General features: G+C 39.4%; 1 protein-coding gene across 1 annotated transcript; it reads right to left on the bottom strand.

The window, feature by feature from the left end:
- Positions 1 to 1777: 1777 nt before the first annotated feature.
- SPP1 (secreted phosphoprotein 1) lies at positions 1778 to 8876 on the bottom strand. The gene is made up of 7 exons (XM_036339286.1): positions 8738 to 8876; positions 7562 to 7629; positions 7411 to 7449; positions 5034 to 5114; positions 4707 to 4748; positions 3310 to 3633; positions 1778 to 2617 (listed from the first exon to the last, which is right to left on the bottom strand). The coding sequence occupies exons 2-7, from the start codon at positions 7613 to 7615 to the stop codon at positions 2213 to 2215; spliced, it is 945 nt and encodes a 314-aa protein (XP_036195179.1). The 5' UTR covers positions 7616 to 7629; positions 8738 to 8876; the 3' UTR covers positions 1778 to 2212.
- Between the last annotated feature and the right edge of the window lie 9977 nt (positions 8877 to 18853).

The following is an 18853-nucleotide window of genomic DNA, read 5'->3' as shown; positions in this document are numbered from 1 at the left end:
TTCACTTGTTTCATGAAGATCATTTGACAGTTTTTCCTCTCTGCTACAATTTAAATGGTATTGGGATTATCTGGTCATTGAAAGTTTGCTAGAATTCCCTTGTAAAATCATTTGGGTCTAGTTTTTATAGTTAGTTTTATAAATCATATTTTATCTTTCCTCTACAGAAATATATCTACGCTTTCCTGTGTAGCAAGGTCAATTTTGGTAAATTGTATTTTTAGAAAATAATTCAATTTATTTTGATTTTTCATTTGTTTTGTATTGTGCAAAGTAGTCTCTTTTAATTTTTATTGTATTGAAAGAATATTTTGATTGATTTCAGAGCGACAGGGAGAGGGAGAGAAAGAGAGAGATAGAAACATCAATGATTAGAGAGAATCATTGATTGGCTGCCTTCTGCATGCCCGACACTGGGGATTGAGCCCATAACCTAGGTGTATGCCCTTACCGGGAATTGAACTGTGACCTCCTGGTACATAGGTTGACACTCAACCACTGAGCTCTGCCGGCAGGGCTCAATTTTTAAAATTTCCTGTTTCACTGGGTATCTCCTTGTTTTCTGTATTTGTGATTTCTGCCTTTCTCCTTTTATTGGATTAGATAGTGGCTTATCTATGTTTTGATTTCTTTTTAAAGAATCAGCGTTTTGATTTATTAATTTCTACTGTTGTTTTTCTGTTCTCTACCTCATTCTTTTTGCTTTTAACTTTATTTTTCTTTTCTTATAAGTTTGCTATACTTCATTGGCTTTTTCTGCTTTTTAAGATGGGAGCTTAATGTATTGATTTTTATTCTTTTTGTTGTTGTTGCTGCTGCTGCAAGAATTAAGGCTATGGATTTTCTGTGATCACTCTATTGATTTTGTTTCCATTATGATTCTTTTCTTTTCTTTCTTTTTTTTTTTTTAGAAATTTACACAATTACAATTCACCCCTTTTGTCCTGAGAGTTGGTTAATAGAAAAATTTTAAAGTTCCAAATGGAATTTCTAGTTTTAGAAAAAGCAGAGGGTAAAACAGGGACATAAAGATGCTTGCTCCACTTTAGGTTTGCAAAACTTTTCATTTTGAATGAAATTGAGAAATTTGATTTTTACCTGAAACTGCATTAAAAGTTTTTCCATTGCAAGGCACTATTTATTTTCTATGAGTGATCAGAATAGCTATGGAACCTACCCAAGTTTCCAACCAAGGACACAAAAACAATAGATTTACTGAGCAAATTAATGGAGTGATGAGAAACAATAAAATTCATGTGTGATTGCATCTAGGAATTTTGTTAGCTTTTATTTAATTAATTAATGTATTTATTTATTTATTCATATATATGTGTGTGTATGTATATATATATATATATATATATATATACATATATATATATATATAAAATCTTTATTGTTGAAAGTATTATATACGTCCCTTCTTTTCCCCCATTGACCCTCTCCAGCCCGCCCCTGTCCCCCCACCCCAGTGGGCTTTTGTTAGCTTTTATATCAGCTTTGTAAAAATTAAAAAAATTCTGCTTTCACTCATTGGAAGCAGCTTAAAGAGCCCTGCCTGGTTGGAAGATTTCTGGCTGACTACCCATCCCCACTTGACACCTGTTTCCTTGGGCAGGAATTTAGCTCAATCCAGAACCTGTACAGTTGGTGCAGCAGTTCCTAGATTGCTCTCTACCAAGTCCAGCACATTCATTAAAATGGTTACATCTGTTAATTGTTGAGCAACTGTGGGAAACCAAATACAGGGAGAGCAACTGACATCACCAAACTCTCATTACATTCGAGATAAAAGATTTATTCGTGTAAACAAAAATAATCACAACAAAATGTACACTAATTTGAAAAACAAACAATTATAGTGACTAAATTTTATGTTCTCTTATAATTGTGTAAAAGTATTTCGTTTGCTTCTGCAAAAAGCATGTTCTTTGCTTCTACATAAATTTCTATTTGTAAAAGAATAGCAAACATTAAAATACAGTGTTAATTTGCATTACTTATATGGAGAGAACATCTAAGCTTTTAGTTTACGAAGTTGTTACATGAAGCCACACACTAAACTATTGATTAAAAACATTATCTATTCCAGATTCACGTACATATACATTCACCACCTAAGCTGAGAAATAAGCATTTCATATTGTCTCCCACCTCGTTATAATGTATTTTTCCCTTTTAACTAAAAGCAGAAAATTGTATTTTTCTTTTTTTAATTGACCTCAGATGATGCACTTTCTAATTCATGAGAAATGCGAAATTTGAGATGTTTGTCTTGTTCCTCACTCTGGGGGTCTGATGCCAGTTTGTCTTCATGGCTCTGCAGTTCTCGGCTGTGGAACTCGTGGCTGACTCTGGAATTTTCCTGACTATCAATCCCAACAGAATGCTCATTGCTTGCATCCATTGCCTTCAGCTTATATTCTTTGGCAAGCTCGTGGCTGTGGGTTTCCACACTGTGGTCATCCAGCTGACTTGTTTCCTGGCTGTCCTTCCCACGGCGGTCCCAATCAGAAGCTACGGGCAGGCCCTGGGCAACAAGGATGGCCCTGTGTGCATCATCCATCTCATCGCTTTCCATGTGTGACGTAAGGTCTTCCTCTGTAGCATCAGGATACTGAATCACCGCACAAATGGAAGAAGAATTAAATGACAGCCAGGAATAGGCACATTGTAATTCTTTCCTGCTCTCAAACTTTTAGGCCAATGAAAACTGTCGAAATTTGGCTGAAGTAAAAAATAATACTAGCATGTTATTTGTATTTCACCAAGCCCTTTCATGTGTCATCTCCTTTGATGTTATAGTTACATCAATGATGTATGTGATGAAGCCTATGAAGTAAGTCTCCTTATCTCTGTTTTACATAAAGAAACGTGAATTAAAAGTTAAAAAATAAAGCAAATGATGGCTATGTATCAAATCCAGATCTTTTGACTATAGTTTCAGTGTAATTTGCAACTCTCCCATTCCTTTTAGGTATTTAACTTCAAAATGTGACCATTGTATTGTACAAGTAATTGCTGTTTTTCAGTCTCCTTTTAATCTAAAAAAAAAAAAAGTGAATAGCATAAATGCTTTACCGCCAGAATTTGGGGAAAAATGGCATTGTGATTGAGAGACAAAATTAGAGGGAATTATGTGGACTTAAAAAAAAAAACACCAAGGGAAAAAGTCTCATATTCAATGGTCATAAAGTAATAATAATGCTGAATGAATAAATGCATGAATGAATAAGTGAATGTGCAGACTCTGGTTCATAGAATTGGGCTCTAATCATGACCATCAGATATGTCTGTTAAAGGGCTTACCTGGATGACAGATCTGTGTAACTTCTTAGATTTTAACCTCAGTCCATAAGCCACACTATCACCTCGGCCATCATTTGTGTCTATTGTGGGGACAGCTGGAGTGGCAAAAGGGGTTCCAGGAAAGTCAGTGGGAAAGTCAGTGACCAGTTCATCAGATTCATCAGAATGGTGAGACTCGTCAGAATTGTCAGGGTCATCAGTATGATCATCGTCATCTGAGTCATTTGAGTCGATGGAGTCTTGGCTATCCACATGATCTTCGTCATCATCATCATCCACATCATCTGTGTGGTCCTGGCTTTCATTGGACTTACTTGGGAGAGTCTAAAAATCAAGATGGCCAGAAAAATTAGTGTAAGCATTTTAACTTTCCTTAGCCTTTATAGTGCATTAGTCTTTTACTATCTTTCTTTTATTTAGTTTCAGGATCTCTGCATCCACAACATTGCATTCAATGGTTTTTAAGAGCTAAAGTGAGCACCTTTCAATTTCTTTTTTAACATAAGGATAAATTGAATAATAATTAAAGTATTTTTCTTGATTTCCCATAAAAATTATTTTTCTAGATATTTTCAAGTAAGATATATGAGTAGAATATTTATATTGATAACTTTTTTTTCTGGTTCACATTAGACATTATTTAATAGGCCAAATTCATCATGCAATAAATACAGATACATGATTGTGAGATTATCTTTTTGTATTAGAAATGAGAATTCTCAGGAGATCAGAGCATCATCATGCCGCAAGACCTAAAACTACCTCCCTATTAACATGGATCATCAAAAAGTGACTGTTATGCATGTGTATAAAGTACAGCTCAGATCTGTCCATTGAATTAGCCACTTAATGTCTATTAAACTTCCAATTAGCAAATATACTGGGTCATTTATCTAACTTTTCTTGCTAGCAAATCTTAGCGTATTCAAACAGAATTTTAAGGAAAACAAACTTTTTTCTTTGCTTAGCAAATATATTGCTAGTCCTAATAAAAAGTCCTCATTAACAGCCCTAAAATAGTTATCAAATAAACCATTATGTTAGGAACAGAAATGTTCCTAGAGGCAAAATCTTGGGCTTATAGTTATTTATTAGATGCGTGTCAGATATTAGATAAGACATCTATAAAATACCTTAAATCAATTGCAAGAGGTTTAGCATTTCAAATAACAGACATTAGTAAACATTTCCTGCCACACTAAACTTAGCAGAAAAAATCTGGTATTTCTGGCATTTAGTAAATACATATTTTCTTCCGGTGTTAGACTGGCAGTTTACTGGAAAGTTCGTTCATGGAAGTTTGATAGAATCAAACTCAGGAAATGTCATTAGGAGAAAGAGTGGCTTCTTTGTCTCTCCATGGCATGGCCGGCCTCTGCTTCAAAGCGGGAACTCACCTCTTGTTTGAAGTCATCAGTTTCTTCAGAGGATACCGTATTCTGAAGAAGGAAAGGCATGTCAGTATATAGCACACACGCTTAACCTTTTTACTCTAGAGTTAGCTCTTTCCATCCAAAGCAGGTCTTATTTTTCAGCCTTGTTGGTGAATGACTTAAAGGGGAAAGAGTCAACATGTCAGATTAGTTGATGTCCTAGAATTGCATTTGCTAACAGGCATGAGGATCTACTTAGCCCAGTGGTCTGGTTGGTGGCTATATATTTTTTGTTGTTGTTCTTTAATTGCAAGACACATCACTTTTGAAAATAATTAAAATTAAAAATACCTGTGGTGCTAGGAGACTCTGCTTCTGAGATGGGTCAGGCTTTAGCCATGTGGCTACAGCATCTGGGTGTTTGTTGTAAAGCTACCAAAAAAAAAAAGTTGCATATTGGTCATTATTTTAAAAAAAGAAACATAAAGATCTCTAAGTGATATGCTTAAAAAGCAACTATACTTCACCAGTACTGATGGATAAGAGAATATGCATATATATATTCAACCAGAGCCTTAGACACCCCTTTTCTAACCTATTTTTTCTTTCAGATTCACTTAATAAACTCTTACATAGCACTTACTGTGGGCCAGGCACCCTTCCAAAGTGTTTACATGTTTTCATTCATTTAATCCTCTCAACCCCCTATGAGATTGATATCATTCTTGCTTCCATGTTGCAGATGAGGAGAAATTAAGCCACAGTGAAGTTAAGAGTCAAGGTTCAAATCCATCACACTGGCTCTCCACACTGGTCTTAACACTGCTTCCCTGTTCTATGTTTTCTCTGAAATTTCCTCTCAGATAAAGTACAACTAAAACAGAGGTGCCCTTAATGAGCACTGATCTTCAAGGTCTCCTCTACTATGTAGCTATCTAAATTTAATTAAAATTAAATGAAAATTTCAGTTTCTCAGTTGCACTAGCTACAGTTTAAATGTTTAATAGCCTCATGAGTCTAGTGGCTATCTTAGTGGAGGGTGAGGAAAAAAAATATTAACATCATCTCACCAAAGTTCTATTGCTCTAGGGTGCCAAAGACATGAATGGAATGTCCTCTGCTTTTTAGCCAAGTTATTTATTTGGACAATGATGATGATATGCTAGTACAGAGGAGTGGAAATTGCTCTGAATGCATGTCCTCTGATGGGCTGTATTACCCGTGGAAGTCAATGAGAACGAGAACCTTGAGGGTTCCATAGAGTTCTTTCTGCAGCCACCAAGGTGGTTGGGGGTTGGGAGGGAGGAGAGAAGGGAGGAAACCAGTCATCACTTTGCACTTCTCCATGGCTGGCTGTAGCAAGAGCAGCTTCAGGTTGGGCTTCTATGAAAGTTTTGCTTTAAAAAGGTACGAAAAACTACTGGTCTAGATGAGTTCAAAGTTTCCCTCTTTCTTTAAAAAATGTATTTATGTAAGTATTATATAGAAATATGTCATACTATATATTTTACAAATATGTCTATTTCCTGATGATACATGTAATACAGGTTTAGGGAGAATGTATTTGTAGGTTAAATTTATAATTTATAAAAGCAATATGAAGAAAATAAAGCTAAGCAAAATAGACTAAAATCCACCCACTAGTTGTAACCCTCACAGATACCCAGTGTTCATCTTCACAGGTGTCTCCCTACAGACTCCATATTTCCTACTAGGTCTCATGTCTAGGATGTTAGTAGGCTGAGCTCTTCACTCATCTCCTAAATATCATGTAATAACTTATACTGCCATGGCTTCATGTGTCATATTTTTTTTTTATTAAAAAGACATTATTTTTTTTCTTCAATAGTGTGACCTCTCTCTTCTCTGAAAATGTTAATTTTTCTGGATTGTTGTAATTCAAACAATACTTGTGTTCTTAAATCACTTGGAAAACAGACACACCTACGCACACATACTTGCACACTCAACCACATGCAACAATAACTCTCTTAGTGTCTTCATTAAGCAATCTAATTACAGTGACTCCAGGAAACTCTATATTGGCCTTAATTCTCTTCGTCTGAATCGAACCCTGTGTCTTTTTGTCCAGGCTCCTCGGGACAATGCCCATTTGTTGTTTGCCTGGCACAGTTTCTCCTATTGTGGAGGGGCAGGTACCTCTATGGCGCTAGTCAAATAATTATAATAAAGAGTTTGATTTGGTCTTATGCTTGGTTAGAGAACTGTGATCTAAAGTCAGCTGACAAGCCTAATGGATACAAATGCCATAAATAGACTTTCTTTTTATAATGGGCTTCTTGGCAAATATCTTAGGACATACTGTGAATATTGCACTTATGTAAACTGTCCAATACGTGAGGCACATTTTAAATTACGCCTTCCACTAAGTAAAAAAAAAAAAGGGTGGGATTTTCTACTTCTAGAACAGTATGTTGACTCGTGGAAAAAAAAAGTCATGCAACTTCAGAGGACTAATTTTACATAAGTAATAATGGCATAGAACATTATTTTAGTATACAAAAAATCTAGTTCAGTGTGCGGAACATATATTTGTTAAAAATTATGCTGTGCTTGGCACTAGCCTAAGTTGACAGACAGTCAATTACTTATAAATTAAAAGTCTTGACTCTGATAATAAGTAAAATTACAACAGATATGTTTGTAGTGCTTCTTGAAACAGCTGCATAAATAATTTAAGTCTGTGCTAAATCTAAAAGATGCTTACCTGTTTTTCCTCAGAGCTGCCAGAATCAGCATGTTTAACCTTTGAAACAGAAAAGATGAAGAAAGATTACAACGTGAATGTGTGCCCAGCACATGGGGGCATCCAATTAATTGATTTTGAGAAATTTTCCTTAAAATTCAGCTGTACTCACTGGAAGGGCGTAGGTGATGCCTAATAAGCAGAAGCAAATCACTGCAATTCTCATGGTGGTGATTTTTCCTGCAAAATATTTTGTAATGAATATTTGATCTCTTCACAGGTTAAAACAGTGATACCTTATTATTCTACCATATTACAAAATAATCACAAATAAAATACATTTCCTGTAGAATATATTCTACTTCCTAGAGGAACTTTTTCTTTTTAATATTATGGTCCTTTTGAATTAATATTTGTAATGCTACCTCTATTCTTCATCTTTCCCTATTGGGCAAGGGAGAGAAGAAGTTTACAAATCTATATTTATTCAACTTTTAAATTTAGAGTTCCAGAGATCACACCATTAGTTCCTGACACTGCCAGCTGTCTAAACCTAAGCACAGACCAACAGTAAATTAATTAAAATAATAAGATAGCGTGGGACTTTTACTTTTCAGAGAAGAAAAACACAAAGAGTGATAAAACTATGAAAGAAATGTGCTTTCTCCATTTTTTCAGCATGCATTTCAAATATGATTTTAACTTAAATTATTAAAAAGATGCTACTTGGGTGAAATAAAGCTACTTCTAGAATTAGTTATTCTAGAAAATAAGTTATTCTAGAAATTTGAAACAAAAAATGAAACACTGAAAATAACAGCTTTTTTTAATTTGCAATAAGTCTACATAATGTCATACAAGTTTTTGGTGAAATTTTAATAGGTAAATACAGAGAAGTAAAAAAAAAAAAAATCAGAAACTTTCCCCCTTGAAAATAGTTTAAATCAAATAATTAAAAACAGCATTATCATTAGCTTATATTAGCACTGAAGATCCTTTTCCTTTGAAATGCCTCCCTAATCATCTATCCATTTAAAATGATATGGCCCTAGTCATCCCACAGGGCATAGATTTGTACCTTTTTCTTTTTTTCTAATTGGAAGAGATAGTATCATTTCTTTTGAGGACTGAATGGAAGGATTTTTAAGTTTTATATTGACTGGCTTTCAAAATAGCTGGTCTGCAGGAGATCTGCTATGTATCTAGCAGGCTTATTCAAAAGACTAAAACAATTTAAAATATGATGAACAGCATTACAGTGACGCCCTTTGCCTCACAGCTTGACCTTCCCCATGAACGGAACTGCATGTATAGGACACAGCAGCAGGAGAGCACACTGCAGGCTTACCTGGGTCTGCTGCTGGCTGAGAAGGCTGCCGCGGGTCTGAGAGGAGAGTCCAGTCCCAGAAGGTGCTGCACTCGGTGTCTCCTCCTCTTGCTGCTGACAACCAGGACCTCCCAGTATTTAAATGCTGCTCAGACACCCTCCCTCCCCCCAACACAGGGAGGCGGAGAGATGTGTCATGAGGTTTTTTGCCACTGCCCAACCCACTTGCTCCCACACTTCCCCCCTCTGGTTTTGTGGTACACACACACACACACACACACACACACACACACACTCCAGAGTTAAACCATTACTTCTCTACAATATCATTAGCTGGCATTTTCTTTTATGGGAATGACATTTCAGCATCATGAAAGGGCACCTTGGAGTCCCATTAAAAAAAGGGGGAAATGACTAGTTCTTACAAAGATTTTATAATTTCTGAATTAGGAGAAAAATCGTTAATATAAAATCAGTCCTAAATAAAATTAAATAGAATGGGTTTTATTTCTTTCCATTTGAAAAAGAGATTAAGGTAATACGTGCAACTAGATGTGCCCCACAATTGTATTTATTTAAGAGCTGCAAGGCTGTTGTTCAGGCGTACAAAGGTCTCAGATATCCTGCCTCCATCCTTTAGTCTCATGCTTGGTTTTGTGATGTCAAGGCTGAAACAGCTTGTCATTTAGACAAATGGCATTAGAAACATGAAAGTTCATGTTCATGCCCACGAAGTTGGACTTACAATGACCTTACAAGGACGTGGATTTTTGTTATACTGTTCGAATTGATTAAAGGTGATTCATCTGATAACTTGTTACATAAAGGAGAGGCAATTTACTTTAGATGCTACAGAAGTAAAGTGGTTTCTGAGAGCAGGGTGATTGCTTGAGAGTGCTGCTTCGGGAGCCAGAGAGCAGGTTTGAATCCCACTCTGCCACTCAATAGCTGTGTGACCTCAGTCGACCTACACCTGCTTCCTCATCTGTCACATGCACATACTGTTACCTAGCTCATAGGAGTTTTGAGAGGCTTAAATAAATTAGTCTGTGGAAAACAAAAACACTTGGCACATATTATATGCATATTTTAGACACTGTGTATGTAAACTGTGACCAAAATGTGGGAGCAGCAAGTCCTTGTGATCTGGATCTAAAGTCCAGTGTCTTTAGATGAAATGGGTTATTAGAATAAGACTAGATGTAAGATCTTTAAATTGTGTACATCACTAGTTTAATTTACACACCTTTAAAGGAATGGGTTAGATTTCTGAATCATCTTTTTCTAGTTTTCTCTCAGGATATATGAAGTTGATGACTTAGTAAGAAGATGAAAATAAACATATTTAGCCGAAACCAGTTTGGCTCAGTGGATAGAGCGTCGGCCTGCGGACTGAGGGGTCCCAGGTTCGATTCCGGTCAAGGGCATGTACCTGGGTTGCGGGCACATCCCCAGTGGGGAGTGTGCAGGAGGCAGCTGATCAATGTTTCTCTCCCATCGATGTTTCTAACTCTCTATCTCTCTCCTTTCCTCTCTGTAAAAAATCAATAAAATATATTTTAAAAAAATACATATTTAACACTTTTCTGGGTATTTTAAAGGTATGTGAGTGAAAGAAAAATCACAGATGGAGTCTGAATATTGGAAAAGAAATTAGCAGAGCTCTGAGTCCATTCAAAATATTTAATATTGTCTTTAAATTATGTACTTAATCTCTCCATTTAACTTTCTCCGCTGTGAAATGGAAATTGCACTGTTTGTTTACCTCCTATCGTCATTGTAAGATTCATGTGTGAAGTGAGATTAAAGGTAAATGGCCCCTTTTAATATTAGTTATACCTAAGGTGTCAGCTTCTCTTTACTGAATATTGCTTTTAATATAAATACTGATTAAATAATTTCTTGCAGTGTTAGCAGTATAACTAATCCATAGGTTGTATGAACATTTGGTGGGTGTTGGGGAAATACGTCTCTTTTAAATGGGACGCATTCCAAATGAATTAATATTATTGATTTGTGGGTTCTAAGCACACATTTTAATAATTCAGATGGCAGCTATCTCTATAAAATATGACTTGCATGTTAAAAAATTGCAAAACAGCTTCTTATTTCTGCTTTTAAAAATTCTTGTTGTTTTTTCTCTTTAGACACATTGCCCACATAAGTTAGTCATATTGTCAATTTAGTAGGGGGAAGTTCACCAATTCTAAAAACAAGGAGATTTCCAAAGGATTCGCAATGGTTTACCCTGTGCCCACGGAAATGAGTTAATATGAACTTAGAGAGTTATAGGAATAGATGTCGCTGGAGCCCAGCCATCCTCAGATGAACCATATGACCCAGCCTGGGCCTCTTCCGGTCGGGTATGTCTCCAAAGTGCCACACGATGGCAGCATTTCTGAAAAGGATTTCAGACCCCAATCTGGCTCTGCTGGTTTTCTTACACTGGCAGGATGGAACATTCATGTGTTTAATGACAGAACTCTAAAACAGCTGAGGGGCCTTTCATTTCTTGGAATTTCAGGTGAGTAAATATTTCCCAACAGTGACCCGCTACACAGAAACAGGGAACGCAGAGGCCGAGAGAACCCAAGCATTCTTGTTCTGCTCTGTGGCTGCCTTCATTCCTCTGTGGCTGCCTTCATTCCCCTGTGGCTGCCTTCATTCCGCAACCCCAGGTGGACACTATTGTCTCCTTCCCCACTTCCCACACTCACTCAAAAGGTTACAGATCCCGAGGTGTCCTTCAGAGTAAAGAAATGTGAATTCATGGTTAAGGAATGTGTCTGGCAAGCTTCAGAGATGAGAAGATAAAGCGACTTACAATAGAGGCAGTTCTGTAAAGTATGAAATGGAGAGTGTGTCATTCTGACTTTAGAAGAGGCTCATGCTTCATAGGTTTTGTAATCAAACATGCTGCTGACACATTTTTTTCTGAGTAAGATTTTCCAACTGTCACAGTTAACATTTTAAATGATTTGAACCAGAGAGGCTTGATCTGTAACATTTCCACACCATTTCCTTTCTTGATTAGTCTAACACTTGATTGTTAAAATCCAAAGGTCGAAATGATCAAATTTCCTGCAGATCTCGTATGTGGTAAGAAAAAAGTAGTTGTAAACTGGAATAAAGAGGGGCTTGTGATAATAAAATATAGACACTATAAGAAGTCTTATGAAAACATTTAAGAACATTACATTTTTTCTTGAATTGCATGAAAATTCCCATATCGTAGGAAAATTTAAGTGCCCAGATGCCACTGTTTTGGTGGGCTTTCTTACTGACTTCTAGTTTATTTGGATATTTACAATTACATTTTATTTGGTGACGTATAATCAACTATTTCAAATCTTTCATCTCTGTAAGTAATTATTTTTTCCCCCCTGAATTAAAATTCAGTTAAAGATGATCTGATACCATCACCAGCCTATCACAGACAAGTTGGGAATTAAAGCTAATTAGCAGCCTCCCTCAGTATTCATCATTTGGAGCTTAGGGAAGTGGGGCATTATTTATTAGAGGGAGGGAAGGAAGCAAGGGTGGAAGATAGGGTGCTATTTTTAAGTTTAGACATGAAGTTAGAACATTTAAAAAATATAAAAAAGAACCATCATAAAACTTTTTATTCCATTGCTCAATAACTTTGTCAACAAAATTCAGCTCCTGAAAAAGTGGCCTTACTTTCAGTAAACATTAGTTTCACTTAAAACAAACAAAAAACTTTTTTGTTTTAGACCCATAGAATTGTTATAGATTAAGTAAGTATTTAATAAATTGTTTTTTTTAAATATTTTTATTTTTATTATTTTTTTAAAATATATTTTATTGATTTTTTACAGAGAGGAAGGGAGAGGGATACAGAGTTAGAAACATCGATGAGGGAGAAACATTGATCAGCTGCCTCCTGCACACCTCCTACTGGGGATGTGCCGACAACCAAGGTACATGCCCTTGACTGGAATCGAACCCGGGACCCTTCAGTCCCCAGGCCGACGCTCTATCCACTGAGCCAAACCGATCAGGGCAAAATATTTTTATTGATTTCAGAGAGGAAGGAAGAGGGAGAGAGAGATAGAAACATTAATGATGAGAGAGAATTGTTGATCAGCTGCCTCCTGCACGACCCTTACTGAGGATTGAGCCCACAACCTGGGCATGTGCCCTGACTCATAATCAAACCGTGACCTCCTGGTTCACAGGTCATTGCTCAACCACCGAGCCATGCCAGCCGGGAAAATTCTTAATGATTAACCATGTAATTCTCCATCTATAACAATGAATTCTGAGCACATAGTTCTTGCTTATCAATATAATGCATGGGCACCATGCTTGAATCCCTATATCACATGTTGATACCTAACATTTGCCAGTACTCAAGAACATAGCAGTGTTTCTTTATTAAAGTATTATCACTAACTCTGAGGATATTAGCATTTTTTAAATGATAGATTCTCTAGAGGAGATGTAAACAATTTTTTACTTCTTAAAATGACGTAATTCTTACCCTCATGGAACCCATTTATTCATGGCAATTAACTAAGAAATTTGGAACTTGTATAGCCAATGAGGTTAAGAGGTGAGGTTAGATAGACACTGTGTCTACGCTGGAGTTGAAGGGTATTTTGGGATTGTAGTCAAACAGGAAAGCTCTTTTCCATCCCAAATCAATCACAGTAGCATAGGTCTCTGAGTCTATGCAGTAATATGGGCAACAATCCAAAAGCCGGAAATCAGAGAGGAGCCAAAGAAAGGAGGTGGGAAGCTGCAGAGATGTACAAATAGAAAATCTATCAGCTGCGGGCCCTTTTAGTGTGGGAAACACATTGGCCGCACTAATCAATCAGTGCCAGGCATTCTGAAGAATGTATTTGAAGGGAGGAAAGCATTCTTTGAAATCAGTTTATGAGAACTCATTTTTAAAATCTGATGTTGAAATAGATCCAGAGACATGGAAGCATGGAACAGACTGTCGAATCTCAGAGGGAAGGTGGGGGTGCGTGGGTGGGAAGAGATCAACCAAAGAACTTGTTTGCATATAGGCATAACCCATGGACACAGACAATAGGGTGGTGAAGGCCTGGGGAGGGGGTGGGAGTGGGCTAGAAGGGGTCAATGTGGGGGAAAGGGGGCATATGTAATACTTTCAACAATAAAGATTTTTTAAAAAATCTGATTTGAGTGGTTTTTGTAGAGAATCACTTATAAAGTTGGTACGAAAAATTGACCATTTTAGTGCAGAACAGAAGAAAGAAGACAAAAACTTGACAACAAAAGCAGCAGCATTTGAGATCTTGCTCCTCAGCATAGGTCTTCAGTTTGGCTCAAATGAACACTTGGAAAAATTTTAAAAAGAAAACAAGCAGCTAAATCAGATGTTTCCTAGCCACACTTGGCTAAGGGTTATTGCTTTTGCCAATTCCTGTTAAGGAATACCTCATATTAATGCCCCTATTCCATGGTAAAACACTTATGTTTTAAAAATATTATTTAAAATAATTAGTATTTAAAGCTTGAGTTCTTTAATGTTTAAGTTCTTCAATACAGTGTAAGTTCGCAGTTTATGTGCCAACAATTATTTATGCAGTAATGAAAAAATGTAACTCTATAATAAAATTTATATTTCTTATTAAATTGAGTCATTCTTGATGATTATTTTCAGTTGCTTTTATAAAGCCCCAAACTAAACTTCTCCTCTAGGTCCTATTAGAAGTTGCTATCAGGCAGAATGGATTACATCGTAGAACTTCAGGCAATATGCCTGTGTGTCAAGGTGAAAGCTGTTTTTTTACAGAATATGAGGACTTCTGAGATCCGGCATGCCTTCGTCTGGCCAGCCTTGTCTTTCACCAGCTCCCCTCTTTGTACTTCATGAAACAAGCACATAGCTACTGGGAGCTCCCCGAGGTGCCAGGCAATTTTAATTCTCCACACCTTTGCTCACATTGCAGGCCTCCATGTCTAAAATATCCCTCCACCCCATCCACACCTGCCTGTGAACTATTTTTACATCTTTCCAGATGTAGTTCACATCAAGCATCAAGGCATCCCCGATAAAGCCTTTTTTTGAAAATCCTAAATAGAGCACTGGCCAGTTTTCTCAGTGGGTAGAGCATTGGCCTGCTGTCAGAAGGGTCCTGGATTTGATAATGGTCAGGGCACATACCTCCTCCCTGGCTGGGGCCCTGGGCTTGTGCAGGGAGGCAACCAATAGGTGTGTTTCTCTCTTTCTTCCTGTCTTTCCCTCTCTCTGAGAATTGTTGTTGTTCCCCTTATCTGCGGTTTCACTTTTTGCAGTTTCAGTTACCTACGTTCAACCACAGTCCAAACATGTGAAGGGCAAATTCCAAAACAAATAAATTGCAAGGATAAAATTGTGCGCCATTCTGAGTAGCTTGATGAAATCTCGCAAGTCCCACACCATCCCACCCAGGGCGTGACTCTTCCCTTTGTCCAGCGTCTCCATGCTGTGTACCCTCTTCACCTTTAAGTCACTTAGTAGCCACCTGGGTTTTCTGAGTCACTGTCTATCTATTGTGTTTGTGTTCTCGAAACCTTTATATACTTAATAATATCCTGAAAGCCAGAGTAATGATCCTGGCAATTTGGATATGCCAAAGAGAAGCCTTAAAGTGCTTCCTTTATGTGAAAGGGTGAATACAGTACATTGAGATGTTTTGAGAGAGAAACCACATTTACAGACTTTTATTACAATATGTTTTTGTAATTGTTCTATTTTATTAGACTAGAGGCCCAGTGCACGAAATTCGTGCAAGGTGTGTGTGTGGGGAGGGGTCCCTCAGCCCAGCCTGCACCCTCTCCAATCTGGGACATCCCTCTGGCAATCTGGGATCCCTGGCTCCTAACCACTCATCTGCCTGCCTTATTGCCCCTAACCATTCTGCCTGCCAGCCTGCTCACCCACAACTGCCCCCCCTGCTAGCCTGCTCGCCCCCAACTGCCCCCCCCACAGGCCTGATCGCCCCCAACTGCCACCCGCTGCCGGCCTGCTCACCTCCAACTGCCCTCCCCTGATGGCCTGATTGCCCCCAGTTGTCCTTCCCTGCCGGCGTGATCACCCCTAACCACCTCTGTCTCGGCCCCACCACCATGGCTTTGTCCAATGACATCTGGAAGGTCTCCCAGTCTAATTAGCATATTACCCTTTTATTAGTATAGATCAGGGGTCTTCAAACTACAGCCTGAGGGCCACATGCAAATACAAATATTGTATTTGTTCCTGTTTTGTTTTTTTTACTTCAAAATAAGATATGTGCAGTGTGCATAGGAATTTGTTCATAGTTTTTTTTTAAACTATAGTCCGGCCCTCCAACGGTCTGAGGGACAGTGAACTGGCCCCCTGTTTAAAAAGTTTGAGGACCCCTGGTATAGATGTTGTTAATCTCTTACTGTACCTAATTTATAAATTAAACTTTACCATAAGTATGTATGGATATATGGGAAAAAATGAGTATATATTGGATTCAGTACTATTTGGTTTCAGGAATGCCTGGGGCCTTGAATGTATGCCCAGTGGATATATTGGCTATATTGGCTCAGGGAGCAGGAGCAACTGCTGGATTCTCAGAACAATTTATAGACATTTAAAAAATACCATTGATGCCCTGGCCAGTATGCTCAGTGGTTAGAGCACTGGCCTAACCAAAGGGTCTTGGGTTCAATTCCCAATCAAGAGCACATGCCTGGGTTGCAGGTTCTATCGCTGGCAAATTGGGGTGTGTGTGGGAGACAACCAATTGATGTGTCTCTCTCACATTAATGTTTCTCTCCCTCCCTCCCTTCCACTCTTTTTAAAATCAATGGGAAAATATCCTCCAGTGAGGACTACAAAAAAATAAATGAATAAAATAAAAAATACCATTGCTGAATCTGAAGAGCCAGGATCTTCTCTTACTGTGGCATTCTGGCAAGCCCTTTAACTTGTCTGGTTTCTCAGGTTTCTTGATAGAGTTAATCTAGGTTATTTTTAACATCAGTTTCAACTCTAAAATTCTCTGATTTAAAAAAATCTACAAGAAATAAAATGTTTATATTGCAAAAGGAAGAACAAACAGGTTTCAGAAACACAGGTAGCATTGAGAAATTCAGGTTAAAAACTAGAAATATAGATTTTGACAGACTCTCTGGTAGATCAGCAGGCAAGTAAAAGTTGAGTCTTTTTTTTTTTAAAAAAAAATATTTTTATTGATTTCAGAGAAAAAAGGAGAGGGAGAGAGAGATAGAAACATCAATGATGAGAGAATCATCGATCAGCTGCCTCCTGCACACACCCTACAGGGGATCAAGCCCACAACCTGGGCATGTACCCTTGACTGGAATTGAACATGGGACCTTTCAGTCCACAGGCCAATGTTCTATCCACTGAGCCAAACCAGCTAGGGCAAAAGTTGAGCCCTTAAGATATTTTTAAGTAAATGTTCATGTGGTTTTGGCTATATTTTAAATCAAATAAAAATGACAATTATTATAATAGTATTAGTAAAAATAAAACCCTTTTATTAAAAGACTAGAGGTCCAGTGCACAAAATTTGTGCACTCAAGGGGGGCTCAGTTGGATTGCGAGAGGGCGCAGGCCAGGCTGCGGGACCCCACTAGTGCATGATTGGGGCTGGGGAGGGACATAGAAGGTTGGCTAGCAAGGGAGGGACTGTAGGAGGGCTCCAGGGCATGTTGGCCCATCTCGATCAGTCCCCATCAGCCAGACCCCAGCAGCAAGCTAACCCACCATTCAGAGTATCTGCCCTCTGGTGGTCAGTGCATGTCATAGCGAGTGGTTGAGTGGTCTTAGTATATCATTAGCATATTACCCTTTGAGTGATTGAATGGTGGAGCAGATGACTGAACACTTAGCATATTAGGCTTTTATTATATAAGACTAGAGGCCCAGTGCACAAAAATTTGTGCACTCGGGGGGGCAGAGGGGGGTTCCTCCGCCCAGCCTGTGCCCTCTCGCAGTCTGGGACCCCTCAGGAGATAACGACCTGCTGGCTTAGGCCTGCTCCCGGGTGGCAGAGGGCAGGCCCAATCCCTAGGTGCAGCCCCTGGTCGGGCTCAGAGCAGGGCCGATTGGGGAGTTGGGGCGCTGCCCCCTGTCATGCACAGAGCAGGGCGGATCGGGAGTTTGAGATGCCACCCTCAGTCATGTTCCGGGTAGGGCCGATTGGGGGGTTGGGGCACCTCCCCCTGTCACACTCAAGCAGGGTCAATGGGCAGGTTGCGGTGCCACCCCCTGTCACGCACAGAGCAGGGCCAATCAGGGGGTTGGGGAGCTCCCCCCTGTCACCCACAGAGCAGGGCTGATCAGGGGGTTGGGGCGCCGCCACTCTCACACACAGAGCAGGGCCGATCAGGGGGTCGGGGTGCCACACCCTGTCACACACAGAGCCGCAGGGCGATCAGGGGGTTGGGGAGCTCCCCCCTATCAGGCACAGAGCAGGGCTGATCAGGGATTGGGGCGCCTTCCCCTGTCATGAATAGAACAGGGCGGATAGGGAGGTTGTGGCCCCGCCCCCTGTCACACACAGAGCCGCAGGGCGGTCAGGGGGTTTGGGCGCTGCCCCCTGTCACACTGATCCCAGTGCCGGGAGGCCTCTCAGCTCCGCTGATCCCGGTGCTGGGAGGCATATTACCCTCTTACTATATAGGATAGAGGCCTGGTGCACGGGTGGGGGCTGGCTGGTTTTCCCTGAAGGGTGTCCTGGATCAGGGTGGGGGTCTCCACTGGGGTGTCTGGCCAGCCTGGGTGAGGGGATGATGGCTGTTTGCAGCTGATCACACACCCGTCAGGGTAGGGGTCCCCACTGGGGTGCCTGGCCAGCCTGGGTGAGGGGATGATGGCTGTTTGCAGCTGGTCACACACCCTTCAGGGTGGGTGTCCCCACTGGGGTGCCTGGCCAGTCTGGGTGAGGGGCTGAGGGCTGTTTTCAGGCTGGCGGGTGACGGAAGCTCCCAACCGCTCCTTTTTTTCTTTTTTCTTTTTATTCTGGGCCAGCTTTAGCTCTGGCTCCAGCTCTGAGGCCTCTGCTGCTGAAAGCAGGTATCTGGTTTGTTTGGGTTCTATAGTCGAAACACTGTATCAACTCCAGCTCTTAGATCCCAGCGGGCTGAAAGCAGGTTTCT

The sequence above is a fragment of the Myotis myotis genome, unplaced genomic scaffold (assembly GCF_014108235.1).
Source record: "Myotis myotis isolate mMyoMyo1 unplaced genomic scaffold, mMyoMyo1.p scaffold_m19_p_1, whole genome shotgun sequence".
Classification (NCBI taxonomy): domain Eukaryota; kingdom Metazoa; phylum Chordata; class Mammalia; order Chiroptera; family Vespertilionidae; genus Myotis; species Myotis myotis.
Note: the sequence above shows the minus strand (reverse complement) of the source record. Positions and strands in the feature narration are given on the sequence as shown.